Source organism: Aureobasidium namibiae (assembly GCF_000721765.1).
Source record: "Aureobasidium namibiae CBS 147.97 unplaced genomic scaffold scaffold_21, whole genome shotgun sequence".
NCBI lineage: Eukaryota > Fungi > Ascomycota > Dothideomycetes > Dothideales > Saccotheciaceae > Aureobasidium > Aureobasidium namibiae.
In genome coordinates this window covers 445,541-464,798 of record NW_013581188.1, presented here as the reverse complement: position 1 = coordinate 464,798, position 19,258 = coordinate 445,541, and the positions used below count along the sequence as shown (strand labels likewise).

The window sequence follows — 19,258 nt, the reverse complement described above, 5'->3', positions numbered from 1 at the left end:
ATGAGACTCATCAGGAGTACATGTGTTGGCCTTGGAGATCCGTTCCCGAGATATTTCTTACGACCTTGATCACTACTACAGCTTTTGCTCCGCCCAGGATCTCGTTCACTGTATACTAACACACACACAATGACGTCTCTACAATCCGACTTTGGTAGCCATTTTGGCATTGAGAACATTCCCTTTGGCATCGCATCTTCGAACAAACACACATCTCAACAAGCAGTTACACGTTTTGAGAACAAGGTCATCTTCCTGGCAGATCTCGTGCAATCGGTCTCTGAGTTGCAAAGTCTGCCCAATGGAATCTTCTCACAACCAACATTGAATGCATTTGCAGCGCTCGGTAGACCTGCTCACCAATCTGTTCGCTCTGCCATCCAGAAGCTCATCAAGGATGACAAGCTACCCGAGAGTAGCACCGAAGACCTTTCAGCATGTCAGATGCACCTTCCAGTTCATGTTTCAGACTTTACCGACTTCTCCTGTTCTGAGTACCACAACCTTAACGCTGGCCATGCTGCCACGGGAAGAAGAGGACTTCCTCCTTCATGGGGATTTATTCCTCCAGGTAGGCTCACCCATACCTATACGTCAAGGCTTCATACTTACATGGGTTAGGTTATGCTGGCAGATGCTCAAGCATTAAAGTTTCTGGCACTCCCGTAAGAAGACCTATCGGCCAATTCTGGGAGGACCACATGGCAGCAATGAAAGGCGAGAACAAGAGAATCATCCATGGACCTAGTCGCAGAATGGACTACGAGATGGAACTGTCTGCTGTGATAGGCAAGCCGGTTCCATATGGCCAGACTGTCACAGCGAACAATGCCGGCGAGCACATCTTCGGCTTCGTGATGTTGAACGATTGGAGTGGTAAGTACCTCGAGGAAGAAGTACAAGTGTTCTAGAAACTGACTAGCCTACAGCCCGTGACATCCAGATTTTGGAGATGATCCCGCTCGGCCCGCTGAACTCGAAGAACTCCGGCACAACACTGTCACCCTGGATCGTAACATACGATGCTATGGAGCCGTTCCGCGTCAGCGGCCCAGGCTGGAAGCATACTTTGCCTCCCCACCTTGCAGTGGAGAAAGATGATCGAGGCTTGTCCGTCGACCTCAATGTATACGTCCAATCGCCCGAGAACGATGTAACTCGTGCTTGCGTCGCAAACAGCAAAGTCCTGGCTTGGTCTTTCGAGCAGCTACTGGCTCACCAGGGCAGTGCAGGCTGCGGTTTCCAGGCGGGAGATCTGCTCGCTTGCGGCACAGTATCAGAAGACTCTGAGAACGGGCGTGGATGCTTGCTCGAACACAACCTTCCTCCGCCAGCTGAGCAACGTGGCTACCTTTCGGATGGCGTCGTCGTACAGTTCACAGGAAAGTGCGGCGAGGGTGTCGGCTTTGGTGAATGTAGAGCAGAACTGTTGCCAGCCCTGTCAACGGAGACGTGGAGTAGCGAGTAGACGCAGTGCTTGCATTCAGGAATGCTTGCCCGGAGTCCACCGGGAACACATGTCGTCGTGTTTATAGCACATGTATAAACCTTGTTTATCGACATTTATCATCCGGTGGTTTAGGGCATGATTACGAAGCCTCAGTCCTTGCTATCCTCTATCAACCTGTCTCCATCGGTCTCTCTCCACAACTCTTCTCCCCAGAGTTGCTCTCCACACTTCCCCACGCGGTTCCGACACACAGGATGCACTAACAAAGTCTAATTGCGTGGCCTTACAAGTTGGGTCTAGAGCTACTCAGCATCATCCAATGGGAGATCTGTTCGTTTCTGAGTATCGTTAGACTAACCACACATTGGTGTGGGGGTGCGCTCCAGAACTGCCATGTTGTGGAGAGAAAAAGGGCACGAGCCTGTGTGCCCTAATCTACTGACTGTTTCTGAATAGGTGGGCACGAAATGCGCTGCCGATGCAATCTCTGATTGGGTAGGGTTGGCGAGCATCCCAGGACTCATAAACCACGCTCCTTCTCTGTTGTCGCAGGCATCTTCATCTCGATACGTCCTTCCCTCTTCAGCAATATCGTTTGCACACCAGAATTGCCAGTCAAGGCATATCGTTCATCATGACTCAATTCAGACATGCTTTCTCTTTGGATAAGCAGGAGCTCAATGAGATGGCGCCTCCTGGCACTGTCACGTTGATGGGTGAGTGGCGGACCATCGAACAAGACATCAACAACAACATCTCTAACTATCGACAACAGACAGAGAACTCGTACGAACAAACACAGGTCATCATGAAGTCGAAGAAAACCACATCCACCTGAATCCTGAGTATGTAGCTTTCATCACCATTGTTCCAGAATGCCCTCTCTGACAAACATCTCAACAGACCATCACCGGATCCAGCGGATCCCCTCAACTTCTCGAACTCGCGAAAGATCACGATCCTAGCGCTGATGGCTCTCTATGCCTTCGTCACCAACGTCTCAAGTTCGATCATCAGCAGTGCCTTGCCCAATCTGGTTACTGCCTTTGCGACCTTCCATGAGCGGGGACCACCCACTGGTATCGTGCCGTTCAGCAAGCTCACCCACCTTATTGCCGTCAACAACTTGTTCCTCGGTGCTGCGAACATCTGGTGGGTGCCGCTTGGCAACAGTAAGTGTCGCTCAATGCAATCGATCATGCACACGCTTATGATATGCTAGCCTTCGGACGTCGTCCTATCATCCTTATCTGTCTTGCCATCCTCTTTGCCTCATCAGTATGGGCTGGCAAAGCCGACTCATACAACAGTCTGCTCGCTGCTAGAGTCTTCCAAGGTATTGGTGGTGGTGCCGCCGATACCCTTGCCCCTGATGTTGTTGGTCAAATCTTCTTTGTCCATCAAAGAGGTCGTGCTATGGTAAGTCAGCCACGAAGTTGAAGGGTGAGAACTGTTGAGCTGACCATACCCAGGCCATTTACACCATCTTCCTCGCTTCTGGCTCCTTGGTCGGCGGCCTAGTCGGTGGCTACATCACCCACGACATGGGTTGGCGATGGACCATGTACATCTCGGCTATTCTGTCGGGGGCCGTCATGCTTTTGAGCTTCTTCTTTGTTCCCGAGACGCTCTTCGACCGTGAGGCAGCCATGGCTGTCGTACGTCCTGAAGGCTACAACAGAGACTCCCCCATCGAGGAGAAGGCCGAGATGGCCAGAGTTGAGACTGTCGCTTCGACTGTGTTCCCCGAATACACCTTCGCCAGAAGTCTCAAGATTGGCATGTACAGACCTGGCTTCTTCAAGCGCTGCATCACTCCTTACACCACTCTTCTCTTCCCCGGTACATGGATGGTCATGTTGCATTACGCCGGTCTCGTCGGACTGATCGTTACCATCTCGACTGTTGCACCCCAGATCCTTGCTCAACCACCTTACCTTTGGGGCGGTTCAGTCGGTCTGATCAACGTTGGCGGTCTGGTCGGTACCGTTCTTGGCGCAATCTACACCTACTTCACTGCCGACTACATTGTCAAGCGTCAGGCCAAGAAGGAGCGCCACGGGTTCAGTGAGCCTGAAGCACGTCTTCCTCTCATGTTCCCTGCCCTCCTCATCGCAACCGCTGGCTCTCTTGTCTTCGGTTTCTCGGCCAAGGCAGCAACACCCAAGGCATGGATTGGTCTCGAGTTTGGCAATGGAATGGTCGCCTTCGGTCTCATGCAGGTGCCTTCTATCGGCTTCAACTACCTCATTGAGAGCTATGGTGCCTGGAGTGCCGATTGCTTCCTTATGGTTGTCACCTTCCGTGCTGTCATCAGTTTCGCCTGGACTTTCTTCGTCGGCACTTGGGTCGAGAGTGCAGGACCCGCTGAGCCGTTCGGAATCTTTGCTCTCCTCATGGGCGTCTTCAGTCTTACCACTGTACCCGTCTGGTTGTTCGGCAAGAGATTGAGATTTGCTACCAGCAACCTTGTGATGAAAGGATATGCCAGAGGCGAATGAGCGCTTGAGCGCATTGATCTATGATGTTGTAATGTCCTTGTCATGTAAACTCCAGAATTTTGAGCAATCTTTTGCAACGTACACTTTTGCATCTTGATCTCAACCCATCCCATGTGACAACAAATGTAAATTAGTTCTTGAGGAAAGCCTGCCAGTTGCCGCTATCCAAAATCTCCGTCTCAGTAACACGAGCAATCTCCTTTCCCTCCTGCAATTTGATGATGGTAGGTATACCACTGACTTTCCAATCCACACGAGCCACGTTCTCAGGTGTACGCCACTCCTCTTTCTTGCCTACGTAGAAGAGCATGGCTTCGGGCTTGTCATTGCTGTCAAAGGCTTCGCGCACAGAAGGCTCGACGTCAACGCAGTCCGGGCACCACATCCTGCCATCCACGATTGAAGAGTAGAAGACCAAGAAGGAAGTTCTGGGGACAGAGGAGCTTTTGATTGCGCTCATCATGGCGGGATATCTGTGCATTCGTTTAGTGGGTATTGTTGGTTTTTTGAGTGGGTTTGGCCCAAGACGTACGATTTTTCGACGAGAGGCATTTTTCTGGCGGGTTGTGTGGTTCTTGGTGTCTTGTCAATTTTCTGCAATCAATCGATAAGACCGTTTGCTGCACGTACGTTGTGTAATTGATTTCGATTTTGTTTGTAGATAGATGGCTGGTGAGCAAAAACACATTGATGGCAGAGCAAAAGCAAGGGCACAAAAGAAACGTTTGACTGGGAGCTCGCTCCTGTTTCGCTTGCAAAAAGAGTGGGAATCGTAAAGAATCTCTCAAACTACGACTCTCGACCAACAGAAGACGCAATAAACACACCAGAATCACCACAAAGACTACACGGGCAATCCGAGCTTCTTCTTAGTGAGAGTAATAAGCCCTAGCCCGCTTTCCCAGGATCACAGTCGCCGCAATGGTAGCTCCGGTCGACAACAACACAAAGCCCAGATTCAACAGCATACTCTGCTCGAAGAAACCGAAAGCTGCACGAGTCTGCTTTGGCCGCTTGTGCGCTGAAGGCAGATCGGCAACAGCTTGACGATACAGCGTTTGTACCGCAGTCGATTTCTCTGACTTTGAAGCGCCGTTCAGGGCTGCCTCTACGGTTTTTGAGGTTGTGGTGTTGGTGACGAAGGCCGGGGTTGGGCGTGTGAAGAGGGAGGTTGGGTAGCGGGTGGAGGTTATGGGGTGGCCGGTTGGGAAGGCGGGACCGACTGAGGTGGGGTGTTAGTTTTTGGATCTTGTGTGTCTTGAGGTAAAGTGCGAGTTTTTGGAGATTACTGACCGAGAAGTTCTGCTGGGATGTGGTTGATGTAGGATACTTGCGATGCGACGAACTGGCTGAGATACTTGCACTGGGCGTTTTCGCCGAAGTGGTATGCTGCCAGTAGTTCGTTGCTGTCGCCGTTGTTGATGAAGTCAATGGCATCGTCGAGACTCTTGACGGCATGTACGAGCAGAACGGGCTCGCTGATCTTGTTCTTGAGTAGGCTTGTACTTCTGCACTTGGATGTCAGCTTGTTTCTCTTCGAGATTTGTGGTCTCACTTACCTCTTGGTCAACTCTAGGATCGCTCGGTTCGACTCTTGCGCAATAACACGTCCGTTTCCATCCTTTTGCAGACTGGAGATCAGATCTCTGATGCCATTTTCGCGACCACCTCTGCGGGTGGGTGACTTTTCTCTCTCCACTACTTCGTCAAAGGACACAGAGTGTCTGAGCAGCGCCTGCAAAAAGTCCTTCTTGGAGAACTCGTTGACGAAGATGATGTCTGGAGCATACGGCGATTTGCCATTGTAGGAGAAGCGAGCATTCACGAGAGCCTTTGCAGTCTCGTCAAAGTTTGCTGTCCTGTCTACGATTGCTGCTGTGACTGAGCCTGCTTTCGAGACGAGCTGGTTCAGTGCAGGGGCACCGTCGACAGATCCGTCCTGGACGACTTGCAGACAGTTGCTCAGGAAGGATGCATCTTGTACGGGTTGTTGTGCAATGTCGAATGTGTCGTTGTCCAACGCAGACTTAAGCGTGTTGCGGAGGATGGTGGGGAGGCTGCGAAGGCTGTTCTCAACCTAGACGTCTTGTCAGTGGTAGGTCTGGATCAATATATCTGAATCGCGTACCTGCAAGACCACGCAATTTCCTGCAGCGATTGCTGCACTCAGAGGTGCAATAGCTGAGTAGAAAGGAGTGTGGTCTGACGAAGCCTTGATGTATACGGTGCCGTATCCAAGTCTCAGACTAGCAGCATCCTCTCCACGAGCAACAGCATATTCGTTCTCGAGCTCCTTCTTTGGCTCAAGCTCAGCAAAGCGCTCTCTAACCGTCGTAAGAGCAAGCGAGAATTCAACTTGTGCTTCTGTTCGGCTGAGTCCAGAACCTGCAACAATCGCATCCACAATCTCTGATGCATCTGCAACGAGCTTCTTGTGTAGTTTCTCAAGTTGAGCCTGGCGGTAGAACACAGTTCTGGTTCTGCCATCGATGGCAGCGGCTTGCAGCTGTGCGAATGGTCTGTTAGACATTTTTGAAAGGTATGTGATGTGCAAAATCCGGTGAAAGAGAGGAGGGTGAGATACACAGCAGATATTCGTTCCAAAGCCAACAGCAGCACCTATACTAGATCCCGTGTTCCGTGCAACCCAAAGGGCGCTCGAGGCCGGAGCAGAATCACATGTCGGTTGGTGCATACCGGGCTACGGAGGTCCTCCACATGTCCCGAGTCGGCAATTCTCAGGGTTTCTGCAACTAAGAAAGATGTGGAGGAGAAATTCACCTTGATGTGGATCGTGCTGTATGGTGTTTGTGGGGCACAAGCAGCGGCTATGGATGCTCGAATCATCCGAGATGAGGAGGGAATCAATTCACTTCCCAGAACAAAGACTGCTTTTCTGTCTCTTTGCTCAACTTCAGAATATCTGACAATCACCAACCTTTTCTCACACATCCATATTTACTGAATACTATCAAAATGGCACACAAAGGAGAACTTCCTCTCTACCAGAGACTCATCACCGGACACAATCAAGAAGGAAAAGCTGTCTTTGAGAAGATAGATGAGACTGGTCCATGGGATGGCAGCATCAACGGCGGCACTGTTGGCTTCTCTCTCGGCTACACAACCTCGACCACGCCTGTAGATATGACCGACGACAAGGATATTGCACAGTACAAGGAGTACTTGGTTTCACCACCCGGTCTCGTGAACAAGCAAGGATCAGTCCTTCGTTTTGTGGTATGTCACACCAGATTAGAAGCTACTACTCAAACACTGACCAACTAGGATTGCCCTCCTGGATCTACTTCGCCCATGCACCGCACAGTCTCGCTCGACTACGGAGTCGTGCTTATCGGAGAGATGGAGTTGGTTCTCGACAGTGGTGAGACCAGAGTCATGAAGGTTGGAGATGTTGCAGTGCAGAGAGGAACAAACCACGCCTGGAGAAACACAAGCAAAACTGAGTGGGCTCGTATGATGTACGTCCTCCAGCCATCGCTTCCCATCTCGATCAATGGAAAGCCCTTGGACGAGGACCTGGGTCCCATGGAGGGCGTTCGTAGCTCGTCCTAGACATGTCAACAAGTTATCTAGACAAGTTTACTATACATTTACATCGAAAGGATGAGATCAATTGCACAATACTGTTCGTGTTCAAGAGTCGAGAGATAAAATATGGTAGGGATGTGTTGATTGAACATGTGTATTGGAATCCAAACGCCGTTAAAACTGTAGCACCATTGCGATATAAGAAACCCGACTTAATGCTCTCCTCCAACCTGCCAACGGAAGTATGTGTCATTCAACTTTCCACCAGTAGCCCTCCAAAGTCTGTTCGTCGCCTACAAAATTCAGGTCAGTATGTCACGCCTCTTGTCTCGAAACAGACATGTTCACATACCGATGTGAGAACGATTCCGCTAAACATGTTCCAAATGAAAGCTCGCTCGATGCCATTTTGTGTAGTATCGCGATAAGCAAAGTCGAGAGTGTGGTCGACAGGGCGATAGTCAGGGACTCGGCGGTAGTTGTCTACCCAATCTGCTGGGTTGTCGCCAGCACCTTGTGGTGCAGGGCGAGCATTGGGAGCTTCTGAGACGTCGTTTTCCTCGCCGCTGTGTTGCAGGTCGTAGTCGGCGAGCGTTCTGCCCAGCGAGTAGACTGTGCGGTTTTCGGTGAGTGTGACCGACATGGTTGTTTAGTTGGTTGTGGGAGCGACGACGATGGTGATAGGGGGGAGTGTGGTGGTTTGGCGAAATGGCACCGGAGGTCAGACGAGATAGCTAGAGGTAATTCCTCCAGCCTGAGAGTGTTCGGACAACGGATCTACGAGAGACGGTGTGGATCAGGGAAATGGAAACGGAGGTCCCCCACAAGGCAATCGTCTCGGTATGTGGACCACATTCCGATGAGGAGAAGATCTGCCATCCGCTACGGAGACAACGCATGCCCCGGGACCCCATTGTTGCCGCATGTTTGTACTACAGTGATGTACTCTAGAGCCTATTATCTTCTTTGTTCTGTACCCACTCTTCCTTCGCTCGACTAATTGCATATCGCCTACATCAAACACAAAGCACATATCACAATGGGTATGTTGATCGTAAAGGGAGAGAGAGCTGTACAGAAACTGACAGGAGCAGGCCTAACACCAGTTCACTTCTTCAGCCATGGCTCGACCATGATGTTGGGTGAGGAGTCGACCAGTGCTGATTACTGGAAGAAGTGCGGCGATGACGCTTTGGCACACGGAATCAAGGGCGTGATCATGATGGTAAGATTCGCATTAAAACGCACTAATACTGTATACTAACAAAAGATTTAAGGGAGCACATTGGGACGCCAGAGGCGACAAGATCATGGTCTCAGCCAATCCCAAGCCCAACAAGAGTCCCGTAGCATATGTCCACCCTTCAAAATACATCGACTACGAACTCGTCCCTGATCTACCTACATCCGACCGCGTACTGGACTTGCTCCTCAAAGCAGGCTTCAACGCAGAAAAGGACGCCACTTTCGACTGGATCCACGACACATTCCTGATCTTGATCCGCATGTTCCCCAACGGCTGCCCTCCCACCACAATCGTCAGCATGAACGCCTTCTACGACCCTCACTACCACATGAAAGTCGGATCGTCATTGCGATCGCTGAGAAAGGAAGGTTATCTAATCGTTGGCACTGGAGGTGCTGTCCACAACCTCTACCGCAACGTGTGGTGGCCTATGGTGCAGCACAGAGATAACTTTGCTCAAGTCGCTCCTCCGGAGAAGTCGCTGTTGGAGTTCAGACAGGCTGTCGAGGATGTCATGACACAGAACCAGGGTCCTGCTCTGCGTAGAGCCATGACACGCTTGATGAAGCACTACCATTACCGTGAAGCTCACGGTACGGATGATCACTTCATGGCAGCATGTTTCTGTGCTGGTGCTGCAGGTGACTGGGAGGATTTGGAAGAGCAAGGAGGTGTTTTGGGTGCCGAGACTTGGGAACTGCAGAACATGTGCAACTCTCAATTCACCATTGGCAACTGGCAAGGAAGCAGGAGTGTACGCGCTGCAGCCTAAGAGTATGATTAGACATGTTTGACAGTTCGATTTTTTATGATATCCATATTTCAGTATACAAGAATGTTCTTCTTCCATTATCAAGTTTCCCCCCAACTTTTATTGGCTATCACAGGCTCAGATACAACAAAACAGCAATGAGTGATCATTTGGCTATGATCGGTACCCATGGAAGTCTTGCCTTTTGAGCTCGATTATGATATTCAGCGAAAAATCAAAGAGAAAGTATACAAAAGAGTAGTACGAACCTCGCGGCAGATCGGATACCAAATCGTCGGTCAAGGTCACTTCAGATTTGTACGATGCTTTTCATATCAGAGGAAGAAATGCACGCTGTTGATACGCTACAAAATGGTATATCTATCTGCTTTTTACATCCAACCAAGCTCTCATCCACAAAGCTTCTACTCTTCCTTGGGAGGAATGATGGGAAGAGTAACATAGTTGACAAACTTGTCGCTAAAGTGGACAAAGTTGGTACCCTTAAGCTTCTCCTCGGATCTGTCGACAGGGTCGTTGTGACCAAAGATACCAGATCCCTGAGTATCACCACTGGAAACCTCGAAGATGATCTTGCCACCCTTGTCAACGACGACATTGGTGGGCCAGACCTCGATGTCGATGGGGTATACCTCTCCGGGAAGGACAGGCAGCTTGTCGGTGCTGAGGTAGTCTCTGTGTGGCAGGTAAGAGCGGTGCTTGTAGTGCTCAGGGTTGGTCTTGCGCATCGACACACGGAGCCAGCCTTTGCAGAGTGGTACTGGATCACCGGCAGTTCCCGTGTAGAAGACTTCCTTGCCCTCGGGAGAGATGTGTCTGAGAGTGACGAAGACATCGATGTCGGTAGGTGTAGGGCCAGTGGTGTCAGGAGTTAATGAGACATTGAGGCGAGCTGTGATGTGTCCAGTAATCTCGGTCTCCTTCTCAAAAGCAGGAGTGGTGAACTGCATCACCTCGGGCTTATCAAGCGTACCCAAGGCTCTGTAGCCGAGTTTGGCGGTACCTGAGGGAGTAGATGTGACAAGCCCCTTCTCCGGTGTGAGGTAGTAGTTTGTGTATTGTGTTCTGGCGATGGGCCATTCGTTCTCTTGTCTTCTGGGGTAGGCCTGCTCTGCTTTGGCATCGTTGAAGCCGACGTCGCCCTTGCGGAGGACGATATCTACCTGAGGAACCTTGCCCTTGGTAGCCCAGCCGACTCTGTCTTCGCCCTTGAGGAAGGCGTCCAAGAAGCTGCGCTGGATTTCGACCTCTTCGTTGTAGTAGAATGGAAGATCATGCCGTCCAGTAATACAGCGAAGGTACTTGAACTCGGAGCCAGCATGGGTGAAGCCTTCGATATTGCCGCGAAGATGGAGCAGAATACCACCCCAGTTGGCAACTGAGAGCATGGGAACCTTGATATCGCCCATGTCGTACTCCTTCGAAGCGTAGTACGGGTCATCGCGGTAGCTACGTAAGGTCAGTATCTGCCCAGTCCACTCGAAGTCAAGACTCTTACTAGTTGTTCTGGTTGTCGATGTTCTGGTCCTGTCTGTTTGCAGCTCTTTCCTCATCCGAGAGGTCACCCTCGATTGTGTCTGGTCCCCAGTTGCTTGCTTTGCGGCCTGGTCGTCCGTATTGGTTGGTGATGATTTGGCGATTCCACCAGAACCTGATGAACTGGTTGGACAAGATACCACCGTGACGGCATCTATCTCTGTAGTAATCTGACATACCCTCCCAGGGAACGATAGCTGATAGACCCTTGGGGTTTCTAGCAGCCACACGCCACTGAGATCCGGCGAAGTAACTGATACCAAGGAGGCCAACCTTTCCAGAGGACCATTCTTGCTCTGCGGCCCACTCGACTACATCGAAGAAAGCTTCCGAAGTACCTCTGGACATGGTGTCAAGCAGACCAGGAGATTGACCCAAGCCACGCTCATCGGCGCGAACTACTGCGTATCCGTTCTTGGTCCAGAAGGCAGGGTCAGGAGTTTCCCATGCCGAGTGCTCTGACTTGTGCTCGGGGTTGACTTCTGAGTAACTCTTTGCGTGGAAATCGGCATATGGAATGTCCTTTCCGTATCTGTCTGCTCTTAGCTGCTGTCAATGAGGAGCAATTGGTCTCTTCCACATACGGGCCATAGGTGATCAGAACAGGGACCTTTTCCGAGGTCTTTGGTCGGTAGACATTGACACGAACCAAGCCTTCGCTTGATCTCAAGGTTACAGTGGCATTTTGCTCATAGACATAGTCAAAGGACTTGTCGTCGACGGTATGGAGATCTTGGATCTTGTTAGGCATCTTGTGACAATGACGAGTATAGAAAAATAAAAGGAAGGGTCTACGTACCTTGGCTCGGGAAGTTGGAGCTTGCCTTTTTGTTTAACAACAATCAATCCCACCTTCGTGATGCATGCTTCGGCTGCGGGGTCTGCGAAAGGCGGGTCTGTCGGGATGTGGAGGAAGGAAGTCGTCGGAACGCCACAAACCCGAGCGTTTCGCTTCCAGGCGGAGTGATTGATCAGCCGATCCACACCAATCCACTGGCGAGATGAGGGGAGAGCCGACTGCGAGAGTCGGGCATCACCTTTTGATCTCCACATGTCCACCTGTCCTGCCGTGGTGCTACATGACATGATCTCTCCTGGTTGTTGCAATTACGACGAACCGATGGAGAACGCTTCCCCACCATCAGTATTGGGCAAACGCCCACGGGACGAGTCCTCAGACCAGACACCAACAGAGTCGTCCAAGTTGTTCCAATGTGGTGACTGCAGGAAGAGTTATTCACGCGTTGACCATCTTGCAAGGCATGTCCGTCTGCATACCAAAGTCAGTCTTGCCTTCTCCCGTGTGCTGAAGCCTACGACGCGTCTACTTGTCCAATGTCGTCGTCGATGCTGACAATCTGTCTTGTAGGAGAAACCATATCTCTGTCAAACATGCAACAAGAGCTTTGCTAGAGCGTAAGTGGACTTCATCCTCTCGACATGTCAAAGATCATCAATGTATAGCTATAGAGTTGCACAATGCTTACCATTACGGAGTCATGTCCGTGGAGAGACTCCTTCTGAGCATCTCTACGGCCGTACTTCTGCTCTGGCAAGTGAATCACGCAGTCTATAGCTTCACATATCACCACACCTTACCTATAGAGACAAGTCTGACAATGTGTTAGTGACCTTCTCAAACGCCATGTAGCTGGCCACGAGGCTCGAGGCGAACAATCAGCAAACGCCCCTGCACCAAATCGTCAAGGACGCGTGAGCAAAGCGTGCGAAGCTTGCGCCGAATTACACATCCGCTGCGATGAGCAGAAGCCATGTACAAGGTGCAACAAGAAGCAGATAACCTGTGTCTATCAGCAATCTCCGCCGCCTCCAGACAAGGAATCAGTCGCTCGAGACCTTTTGGCTTTTGCAAGTGAGCCCATTGTCATGCCATCTGATATGCCTTCAATGAACCCTTCGATGGACCACAGGCCTTCGATGAACCATTCGATGACCCCTTCAATGAACACTTCTATGACCCCTTCGATGGACCATCACAGTGCGGGCCACGATGATGGAGGTCTATCTGCTTCTTTCATGGAGCCTCCCAGACCTTATCAGCCCTTGACGGAGCCCATGATCAATATAACAACGACGTCAGATGAACAAATGCTGGACCCGTCGCTGACACAACAAACACCCGGTCATGTGTCGGTACCAGCCAACGACCATGATGGAGGATTTTTGCATGACTTCCTACAAAGCATTATCGGCGGAGACCCGTTTCCTCGACAAACTGGTCCAGGAGAACACGTACCAGGCACATGGACACCACGAAATGTCTTTGATTTTGGCGCAAATACCGACCTCGAACTGAACGACCTCGATCTCAACTTCCTGGACGGATACAACCACGAGATACCGTTTGCGTCTTTCGTGGAAACTCCAGAAACCGCACGATCAGTACCTGGGTCAACCAGCGAGCCACCGTCAGCTCTTGGTGTTGAGTCATTGCAGAAGTCCTCGACATGGCGTTTCCGTCCAGTGTCCCAAGACCATGGTATGAACGATCAGCAAAACATATCCCTCCCCAGTGGCGACACCAGCAAGCGATTACCTGTCCAACGGAGAGTAACCTCCGAGATGCTCTCATACACCATGCGTGATCGTATCATGGCGCTTTTCATGTCTTCCTCGAACGCGGATACTCTCCAAAAGACAATGCAATCGTTCCCATCGCTCGAACTTCTGGACAGTCTATTGCAGTACTTCCTATCATCAAAAACAGCAATATCGAACAGAATGATCCATCTACCAACGTTTCGACCAAACAACGCGAGACCGGAGCTGGTAGCTGCGATGATCGTGGGTGGGGCTACTTTAGCTCCCGATATCAGTTTGAGAAAGATGGGATTCGCACTGATGGAGGTCGTCCGCGTTGGAGTGCCCCAGAACATCGAGAGGGACAATACTCTCATCGGCGACGTCGAGTGCGTCACTTCACTCGGTATAGGCTTGAGCTCAGGCTTGTGGTCTGGCAACTCGCGCAAGATGGAGATCGCAGAGAGCTTCCTTCAGCCATATCTTACCATGTGCCGTCGCAGAGGCTGGTTCCGCAGATCTGCATATGAAGCAATAGTACCCTACTCTACGGATGTCGGCAAGGTTCTCGAAGACAAATGGCACGCCTGGGCCAAGCAAGAGATGCGGAAGAGGCTGGTCTTCTATCTGTTCGAGTATGATACGCGACAGTCGGTTACGCTGTTTACAAATCCCTTAATATCGTATGCGGAGCTAGGACTACCACTTCCAGAAGCAGGGAGTCTGTGGCTTGCAGCGACCGCTGAGAAGTGGAAGCAAACATACATGTCTCTGGACCAACACAAACAGCGAGAACCATCTCTCACCGATCTCTTGCAAGACGTTGAGCTTCTTGGCGAAGGACATGATATGTTCGACGAGACGACGGCAAGCCAGGCACTGCTCAGTGCTGCCTGGCGACTAATTTGGGAATACCGACAAATGTGTTCCATCAGCAGAGGTCATGCCAGTTCATGGAGCAATTCGAACTTGCTTCTGTCATCGCGTCTGACCGAACTAACCAAGTTACTCGATTGTGTAAAGATGAGTTCTCAGACCAATGTCGCCATGACCCTCTCGCTTGAACTGCTACTTATGCATCTACACATCTCTCTCGAGGAGATGCATCTCTTTGCTGGAGCTGAAGGGCACAACGAGGCAAGAAGAGTCTTCCCGTTACTGCAGGAATGGGCCAAGTCATCAAGTGCCCGTCAAGGTGTCTATCATGCCGCTCAGATTGTGGCGGCAGCCAGAAAAATACCAACTGGATGTCTACGAGACTTCCATGCGGTGGTGCTATATCAGGTACGCATACAAGAGCGCCTATACTTCATCTGACCGATCCGCTAACTCCACTCACAGGCTGGTCTGGCTTTATGGTCATACGGCGTCATCTCAAATGCCGCACTCACAGAAAGCGCACTCGACTCCATCGGCAACGCAAGACGCGGCGAAAGCGTTGCAATGCTGGATGAGACTGACAGCAACGGCGCGCAAAGATTTATCAATCTCAACAAGGGACAAGCTGCCATCAAAAGGACTGTTGGCGATCCAAGTGGCACTCACGTTCTGTTGTCAGATCCTGGCACTGTCATGGGCGTGCTTATGGATGTGTTTAGGATGAACGGAAGACCCTCGAGGTCATCGCCACCGTTGGTTGAGAATTTGCTTGAACTCATGGAGGGTTTGAGGCTTGCAGTGCTCGAGCCTAGCACTTGATCTCCAGGTGTAATACAGGTCGACTTTGGAAAATGTCGATCAAGGATTGTAAAAGGGTCTGATACAACACATGTGGAAGAACATGGTGTTGATGATCGCAGTAATGCCGTTTTGAGGAACAGACTCTACACTCTATGGATTTGCAGCATAAAAAAAGCTTTCGTTTACAATGCTATATACTCTTCAAGATCCTGAGCATCAGCTATCAACCTCATCGCTTGATCTTACTTCCTTGTGGCTCTTTACACTGTAAGCTCAAGTATTTGGTCAGTCTCCATCTGATGCTCCCTAAGTACGCAGCAGCTGCTGGTTCTTTCCAAATACATGATGTTCCCACCAAGGCAACCTCGCCTCGCCCAACGCAAGTCCAACAAATCGCCTTGATCGCTCATCACGATTTCTACACACACACACCCCATCAAAGCGTCTCCTTGACCTCCCCTCCCATCTCCGAAACCCAAACCACCCTCTCTTTGCCGAAAAACTCGACTTGCGGTCTCGGCAACTCCACCTCTCCAGCAAACAACCCATACTGCAAACACCTTGACTCGGGAGCGCTAGCCTCGATGATGCAGACCGGACTTCCACACTCTTTGCACATTGACCTAGTCATTGGTTTGCCGCTGCCGGTATCGGGGTCAGAGTAGGAAGTATGTGAGGAGCCGGCGATGTGAACGTCAGAAGAGGGAACGATAAAGGCGAAGGAGGCTATACCTCCCGAGCGGCGTTTGCAGTTGTTGCAGGAGCAGCAGAGGGTCGGGTATGAGAGGAGGGGTTGAGAAGTCACGGTTACCTGATGTTGGTTGTTTCAGAAGTGCGAGAGAAGAGACCAACGGGGGCAAGGAAAGATTTTACTTGGACTTTTCCGCAGAGGCAGTGGCCTGTTGTTTTGGTTGACATTTTGTTGTGGTGCTTTGTGATTCTGGTTACTGAAACTTGAAATGTGGAGTTTTGATGATTTGTGATGTGAAAAGGCTGTGATTGTCAGTTGGGTAAGTCTTGTCGTTGTCCAATTGCTCGGTTCACATCGAGAGAAGACTAGGAGATGAGTTCATGTTGTTTACTCGAATGTGATCATTGATACGTCATCAGGGTCCAGAAGAGATATATAGGGGAGCACCCTGGCTATATCAAGATCTTGACATACCACACGCTATCTGCCATTTACGTTCTCAGCAAGTTGTTGAGACTAGCCTATACGAATCTCTCTCTCACGCAACGCAGTCCTGAACTTGTCCCTGATGCTTTCCTCCACATCCTCAGCTTTGATCAACTCCGCAGCCAGAAGCACAGCATTGTCCCTCTCCTTCTCCTTCAACCACTCCGGTCTCGAATCCTTGACTTCCTCCCCATCAGCAGCTTGCGACACTTGCCCACCCAACCGCGAAACGAACATCTCGAACAAAGCTTCGTCTTCAGCGAAAGCATTGCCGACTTTATTTGCACCACAAGGCAGGCGAGCAGCAAGATTGAGTCCTAACCAAGCTTCCGCCTGTATAGCGATAACTCCCGGTTCAGCTGCATGCTTGATACTGAAGATCAAAGGATCAAGGATCGAGGCTGTATTGACTGGAGTGTCGAAAAGTGCCTTTGTGGCTTCTTCCTCTCCGGATTCAATCTCCGACACCGTAGCTGAAGATGCCTGTAGAGTGCGGAAGAAACTGACGGCCAATCTTGACATTTCCAGTTTTACCGATGTGGAAGTGGTGGTTTGGTAGGTGGTGAGTAGTGTGGAGAGGAAATTATTGTTAGCATCTGATAGCGTGGCCACTAGCCTTGGTTTCATGTTTGCGAGCATTTGACGTGTGAGTGCCAGACCGCCCATTTGTACTTGTTCGAGCGACATGTCGGTATAGAGGTGCTTGATTGAGTGCAAGTATTCGGGGTCTGAGAAGTATCGTTCGCGGTTTTGCATGGGTGTGCAGAGATGACGAAGTAGTCCTGATGCTGCGTTCAGGAAAGCAGAGTCTTTCGATCGACCTAACTCGGCAAAGAGGTCTTTGATGGGCACGTGTGGAGCTAGGGCAATGGCTGCTTCGTCGGATATGACGAGATTCCCGAGTATCAGGCAGGCTGCTGGAGCAATGGGTGATCGCAAGGTGGGATCTGCTGCCGCAGGAATTGTTTGCGGGTAGAGAGATTGGATGAAAGTGTCGGAAGTGTCGTACTTTTCATTGTAGAGTGGTAGAGCAGTCATATCTGCCAATCCTTGAGACAAGACGAGTTGGAACTGCAAATATTGCTTTTCGTCGTAATCTTCATCGTCCTCTGTTTCGCGATCGCTGAGCATCCTATGTTCGGTACGTTTCAGCAGTTTCCAGACATGCTCGATTTGCTTGTGGTCCACCAGAGCTTGTACAAAATTCTTGTCCAGAAGATGAGCAGCGACCAGTGTCAATGCATCGAGGAAAGCTGTTGCGTCCACTTCTGCAAGTGGAAGTCTGAGTAACCGAGGTGCATTCTCTGCAAAGTTTGGGTAGTCCTCTGTTGGCTTCAACTTTTGCTTGTGTTCCACAATCATGCACGTGAGGTCCAAAGCAAGACCCCAGACACCATCTTCAGGAGCAAAGCGTGTGTCGAGGGAGTAGACGAGAGATTGATGGATGTTTTGTTGAAAGCACTCTTCTTGGCCAGGAGCTGGAGATGATCAACATCTGAGATCCACCTACCTTGAGAAATTTCTGGACTTACTGTAATCGGTGCATAGGTTGAATAGGACTTTGACAGTAGTATCTGCCAACGTGGTGATTCCAGGTATGGCTGAAGGAGATATCAAGAACGAGTTCAAAGTCTTCAGATATGTCGGATCCGCAATCATCTCAGATCTACGAGTGTCTTTATCACAACAAACCAGTCAGCATCACTAATTCGATACAAGCTTCGTCCTATTCTTACCATTATCGGCGATCATGTTGCCGATGCAGCGAAGCAAGTTCCTCCACAACGCCGGGTCCTTAGGCTCTTGCTCGTTACTCATCGCAAGCCCAGAAAACAACGAGAGCAGCTGTTGAAATGAAACATGCTGCATTCGTGATCTCAACTCAGGGTCAGCGCTGGAATCAGCAAGAATCTGGAGTGCCTTTGCGATATTGTCCAAGCTAGGACGCTCCTCAGCGTCCAAGACAGACTGAGCCCATTCGAACTCAGACATGGCTTCGACTTCCAACCTCGAAAAGTGTACACCGAGTTTACAAGTAGAAAGTCTAGAAACAGAAATGAATGCTCTGAAATTAGAAAGTGACAAACCAAATGCCAAGGCCAATTCAGGGCGGCGGCTGGGCTGGCGCTTTGGGCGACCCCGGACTTTCAGCAGATCGAGGAGAGCTTGATCCAAAGCAGAACAACAGCAACGTTGACTTTCCCCTTCTTCGAGTGTATAACAAAGACACAAGACATTGCCAAAATGACAAGGGCCACGCAAACCATCTCCATCTTCCTTTTGGTCTCATCTGTAAGCTTACATCAAGGTTGTTCGTAAGCCGAGCCGAGCCGAGTACTAACACGATGCCTCACAGCTATACCTGGCCCTCTTCCTTGGCTTGATCCCCTTGCCAACAAAGATTCAGGAGGACCTTATTCCCTACGTACGCTTCGTCCACTCCCAAACAGAAAGATGAAAACGGCAGATTTCTGACTATACAATCCAGCTCCCCTTCTGGGCCATCATCTCCTTCGGCGCATACCTCCTGGGCAAGCTCGGCTACAATGTCATGACCTTCCACGACGTCCCAGAGGCTCACAAGGAGCTCATGGCTGAGATCGAGATTGCTCGCGCAGATCTGAAGAAGATGGGTGTCGAGGTGGACTAGATGCTGTAAGAGAAAAGTGGTATAACAAGGCGTCATTGGGCGCAACAGCAGGCGTCAGTGTCACAAGGGCTTCAGAGGGCGCTACAAGGGAAAACGTCAATGTACACATACTCGTTCGCCGAGAATTTAGGTTGTTTCATCAATCATGCCTAC

The 19,258-nt window shown here is 50.5% G+C and overlaps 13 protein-coding genes across 13 annotated transcripts; 7 read left to right on the top strand and 6 right to left on the bottom strand.

Annotated features, from left to right (window-relative positions):
• Window positions 1–129: 129 nt before the first annotated feature.
• Window positions 130–1,468, top strand: M436DRAFT_76314 (uncharacterized protein; the record flags this gene model as incomplete). Its single annotated transcript, XM_013568133.1, has 3 exons — window positions 130–571; window positions 622–876; window positions 930–1,468. 3 exons carry the CDS (start codon window positions 130–132, stop codon window positions 1,466–1,468), a joined length of 1,236 nt encoding a protein of 411 aa, XP_013423587.1.
• Window positions 1,469–2,084: 616 nt separating this feature from the next.
• On the top strand, window positions 2,085–3,951 carry M436DRAFT_56329 (MFS general substrate transporter; the record flags this gene model as incomplete). The annotated part of the gene is made up of 5 exons (XM_013567989.1): window positions 2,085–2,166; window positions 2,226–2,295; window positions 2,354–2,622; window positions 2,673–2,869; window positions 2,923–3,951. 5 exons carry the CDS (start codon window positions 2,085–2,087, stop codon window positions 3,949–3,951), a joined length of 1,647 nt encoding a protein of 548 aa, XP_013423443.1.
• A 130-nt stretch (window positions 3,952–4,081) lies between these two features.
• M436DRAFT_76312 (uncharacterized protein) lies at window positions 4,082–4,503 on the bottom strand (the record flags this gene model as incomplete). The annotated part of the gene is made up of 2 exons (XM_013568132.1): window positions 4,082–4,424; window positions 4,484–4,503. The coding sequence occupies 2 exons, from the start codon at window positions 4,501–4,503 to the stop codon at window positions 4,082–4,084; spliced, it is 363 nt and encodes a 120-aa protein (XP_013423586.1).
• Window positions 4,504–4,820: 317 nt separating this feature from the next.
• Window positions 4,821–6,481, bottom strand: M436DRAFT_56350 (aldehyde dehydrogenase PutA; the record flags this gene model as incomplete). The annotated part of the gene is made up of 4 exons (XM_013567999.1): window positions 4,821–5,173; window positions 5,245–5,459; window positions 5,511–6,028; window positions 6,080–6,481. 4 exons carry the CDS (start codon window positions 6,479–6,481, stop codon window positions 4,821–4,823), a joined length of 1,488 nt encoding a protein of 495 aa, XP_013423453.1.
• Window positions 6,482–6,927: 446 nt separating this feature from the next.
• M436DRAFT_85675 (uncharacterized protein) lies at window positions 6,928–7,527 on the top strand (the record flags this gene model as incomplete). Its single annotated transcript, XM_013568131.1, has 2 exons — window positions 6,928–7,191; window positions 7,240–7,527. The coding sequence occupies 2 exons, from the start codon at window positions 6,928–6,930 to the stop codon at window positions 7,525–7,527; spliced, it is 552 nt and encodes a 183-aa protein (XP_013423585.1).
• A 188-nt stretch (window positions 7,528–7,715) lies between these two features.
• Window positions 7,716–8,146, bottom strand: M436DRAFT_85674 (uncharacterized protein; the record flags this gene model as incomplete). The annotated part of the gene is made up of 2 exons (XM_013568130.1): window positions 7,716–7,796; window positions 7,856–8,146. The coding sequence occupies 2 exons, from the start codon at window positions 8,144–8,146 to the stop codon at window positions 7,716–7,718; spliced, it is 372 nt and encodes a 123-aa protein (XP_013423584.1).
• A 396-nt stretch (window positions 8,147–8,542) lies between these two features.
• On the top strand, window positions 8,543–9,521 carry M436DRAFT_76308 (LigB subunit of an aromatic-ring-opening dioxygenase LigAB; the record flags this gene model as incomplete). The annotated part of the gene is made up of 3 exons (XM_013568129.1): window positions 8,543–8,546; window positions 8,598–8,728; window positions 8,781–9,521. The coding sequence occupies 3 exons, from the start codon at window positions 8,543–8,545 to the stop codon at window positions 9,519–9,521; spliced, it is 876 nt and encodes a 291-aa protein (XP_013423583.1).
• Window positions 9,522–9,925: 404 nt separating this feature from the next.
• Window positions 9,926–11,808, bottom strand: M436DRAFT_85672 (X-Pro dipeptidyl-peptidase protein; the record flags this gene model as incomplete). The annotated part of the gene is made up of 3 exons (XM_013568128.1): window positions 9,926–10,970; window positions 11,020–11,589; window positions 11,642–11,808. The coding sequence occupies 3 exons, from the start codon at window positions 11,806–11,808 to the stop codon at window positions 9,926–9,928; spliced, it is 1,782 nt and encodes a 593-aa protein (XP_013423582.1).
• Window positions 11,809–12,177: 369 nt separating this feature from the next.
• On the top strand, window positions 12,178–12,716 carry M436DRAFT_56476 (uncharacterized protein; the record flags this gene model as incomplete). Its single annotated transcript, XM_013568023.1, has 3 exons — window positions 12,178–12,339; window positions 12,427–12,473; window positions 12,686–12,716. Coding segments are annotated over 3 exons (240 nt in total), but the record flags the coding sequence as incomplete, so codon positions are not given.
• Window positions 12,717–13,166: 450 nt separating this feature from the next.
• M436DRAFT_56284 (uncharacterized protein) lies at window positions 13,167–15,296 on the top strand (the record flags this gene model as incomplete). The annotated part of the gene is made up of 2 exons (XM_013567976.1): window positions 13,167–14,882; window positions 14,940–15,296. 2 exons carry the CDS (start codon window positions 13,167–13,169, stop codon window positions 15,294–15,296), a joined length of 2,073 nt encoding a protein of 690 aa, XP_013423430.1.
• A 418-nt stretch (window positions 15,297–15,714) lies between these two features.
• M436DRAFT_56463 (uncharacterized protein) lies at window positions 15,715–16,196 on the bottom strand (the record flags this gene model as incomplete). The annotated part of the gene is made up of 2 exons (XM_013568020.1): window positions 15,715–16,089; window positions 16,152–16,196. The coding sequence occupies 2 exons, from the start codon at window positions 16,194–16,196 to the stop codon at window positions 15,715–15,717; spliced, it is 420 nt and encodes a 139-aa protein (XP_013423474.1).
• Window positions 16,197–16,485: 289 nt separating this feature from the next.
• On the bottom strand, window positions 16,486–18,447 carry M436DRAFT_85670 (uncharacterized protein; the record flags this gene model as incomplete). Its single annotated transcript, XM_013568127.1, has 3 exons — window positions 16,486–17,933; window positions 17,988–18,131; window positions 18,192–18,447. 3 exons carry the CDS (start codon window positions 18,445–18,447, stop codon window positions 16,486–16,488), a joined length of 1,848 nt encoding a protein of 615 aa, XP_013423581.1.
• A 252-nt stretch (window positions 18,448–18,699) lies between these two features.
• M436DRAFT_56411 (dolichol-phosphate mannosyltransferase subunit 3) lies at window positions 18,700–19,105 on the top strand (the record flags this gene model as incomplete). Its single annotated transcript, XM_013568012.1, has 3 exons — window positions 18,700–18,747; window positions 18,812–18,880; window positions 18,944–19,105. 3 exons carry the CDS (start codon window positions 18,700–18,702, stop codon window positions 19,103–19,105), a joined length of 279 nt encoding a protein of 92 aa, XP_013423466.1.
• Window positions 19,106–19,258: the final 153 nt, after the last annotated feature.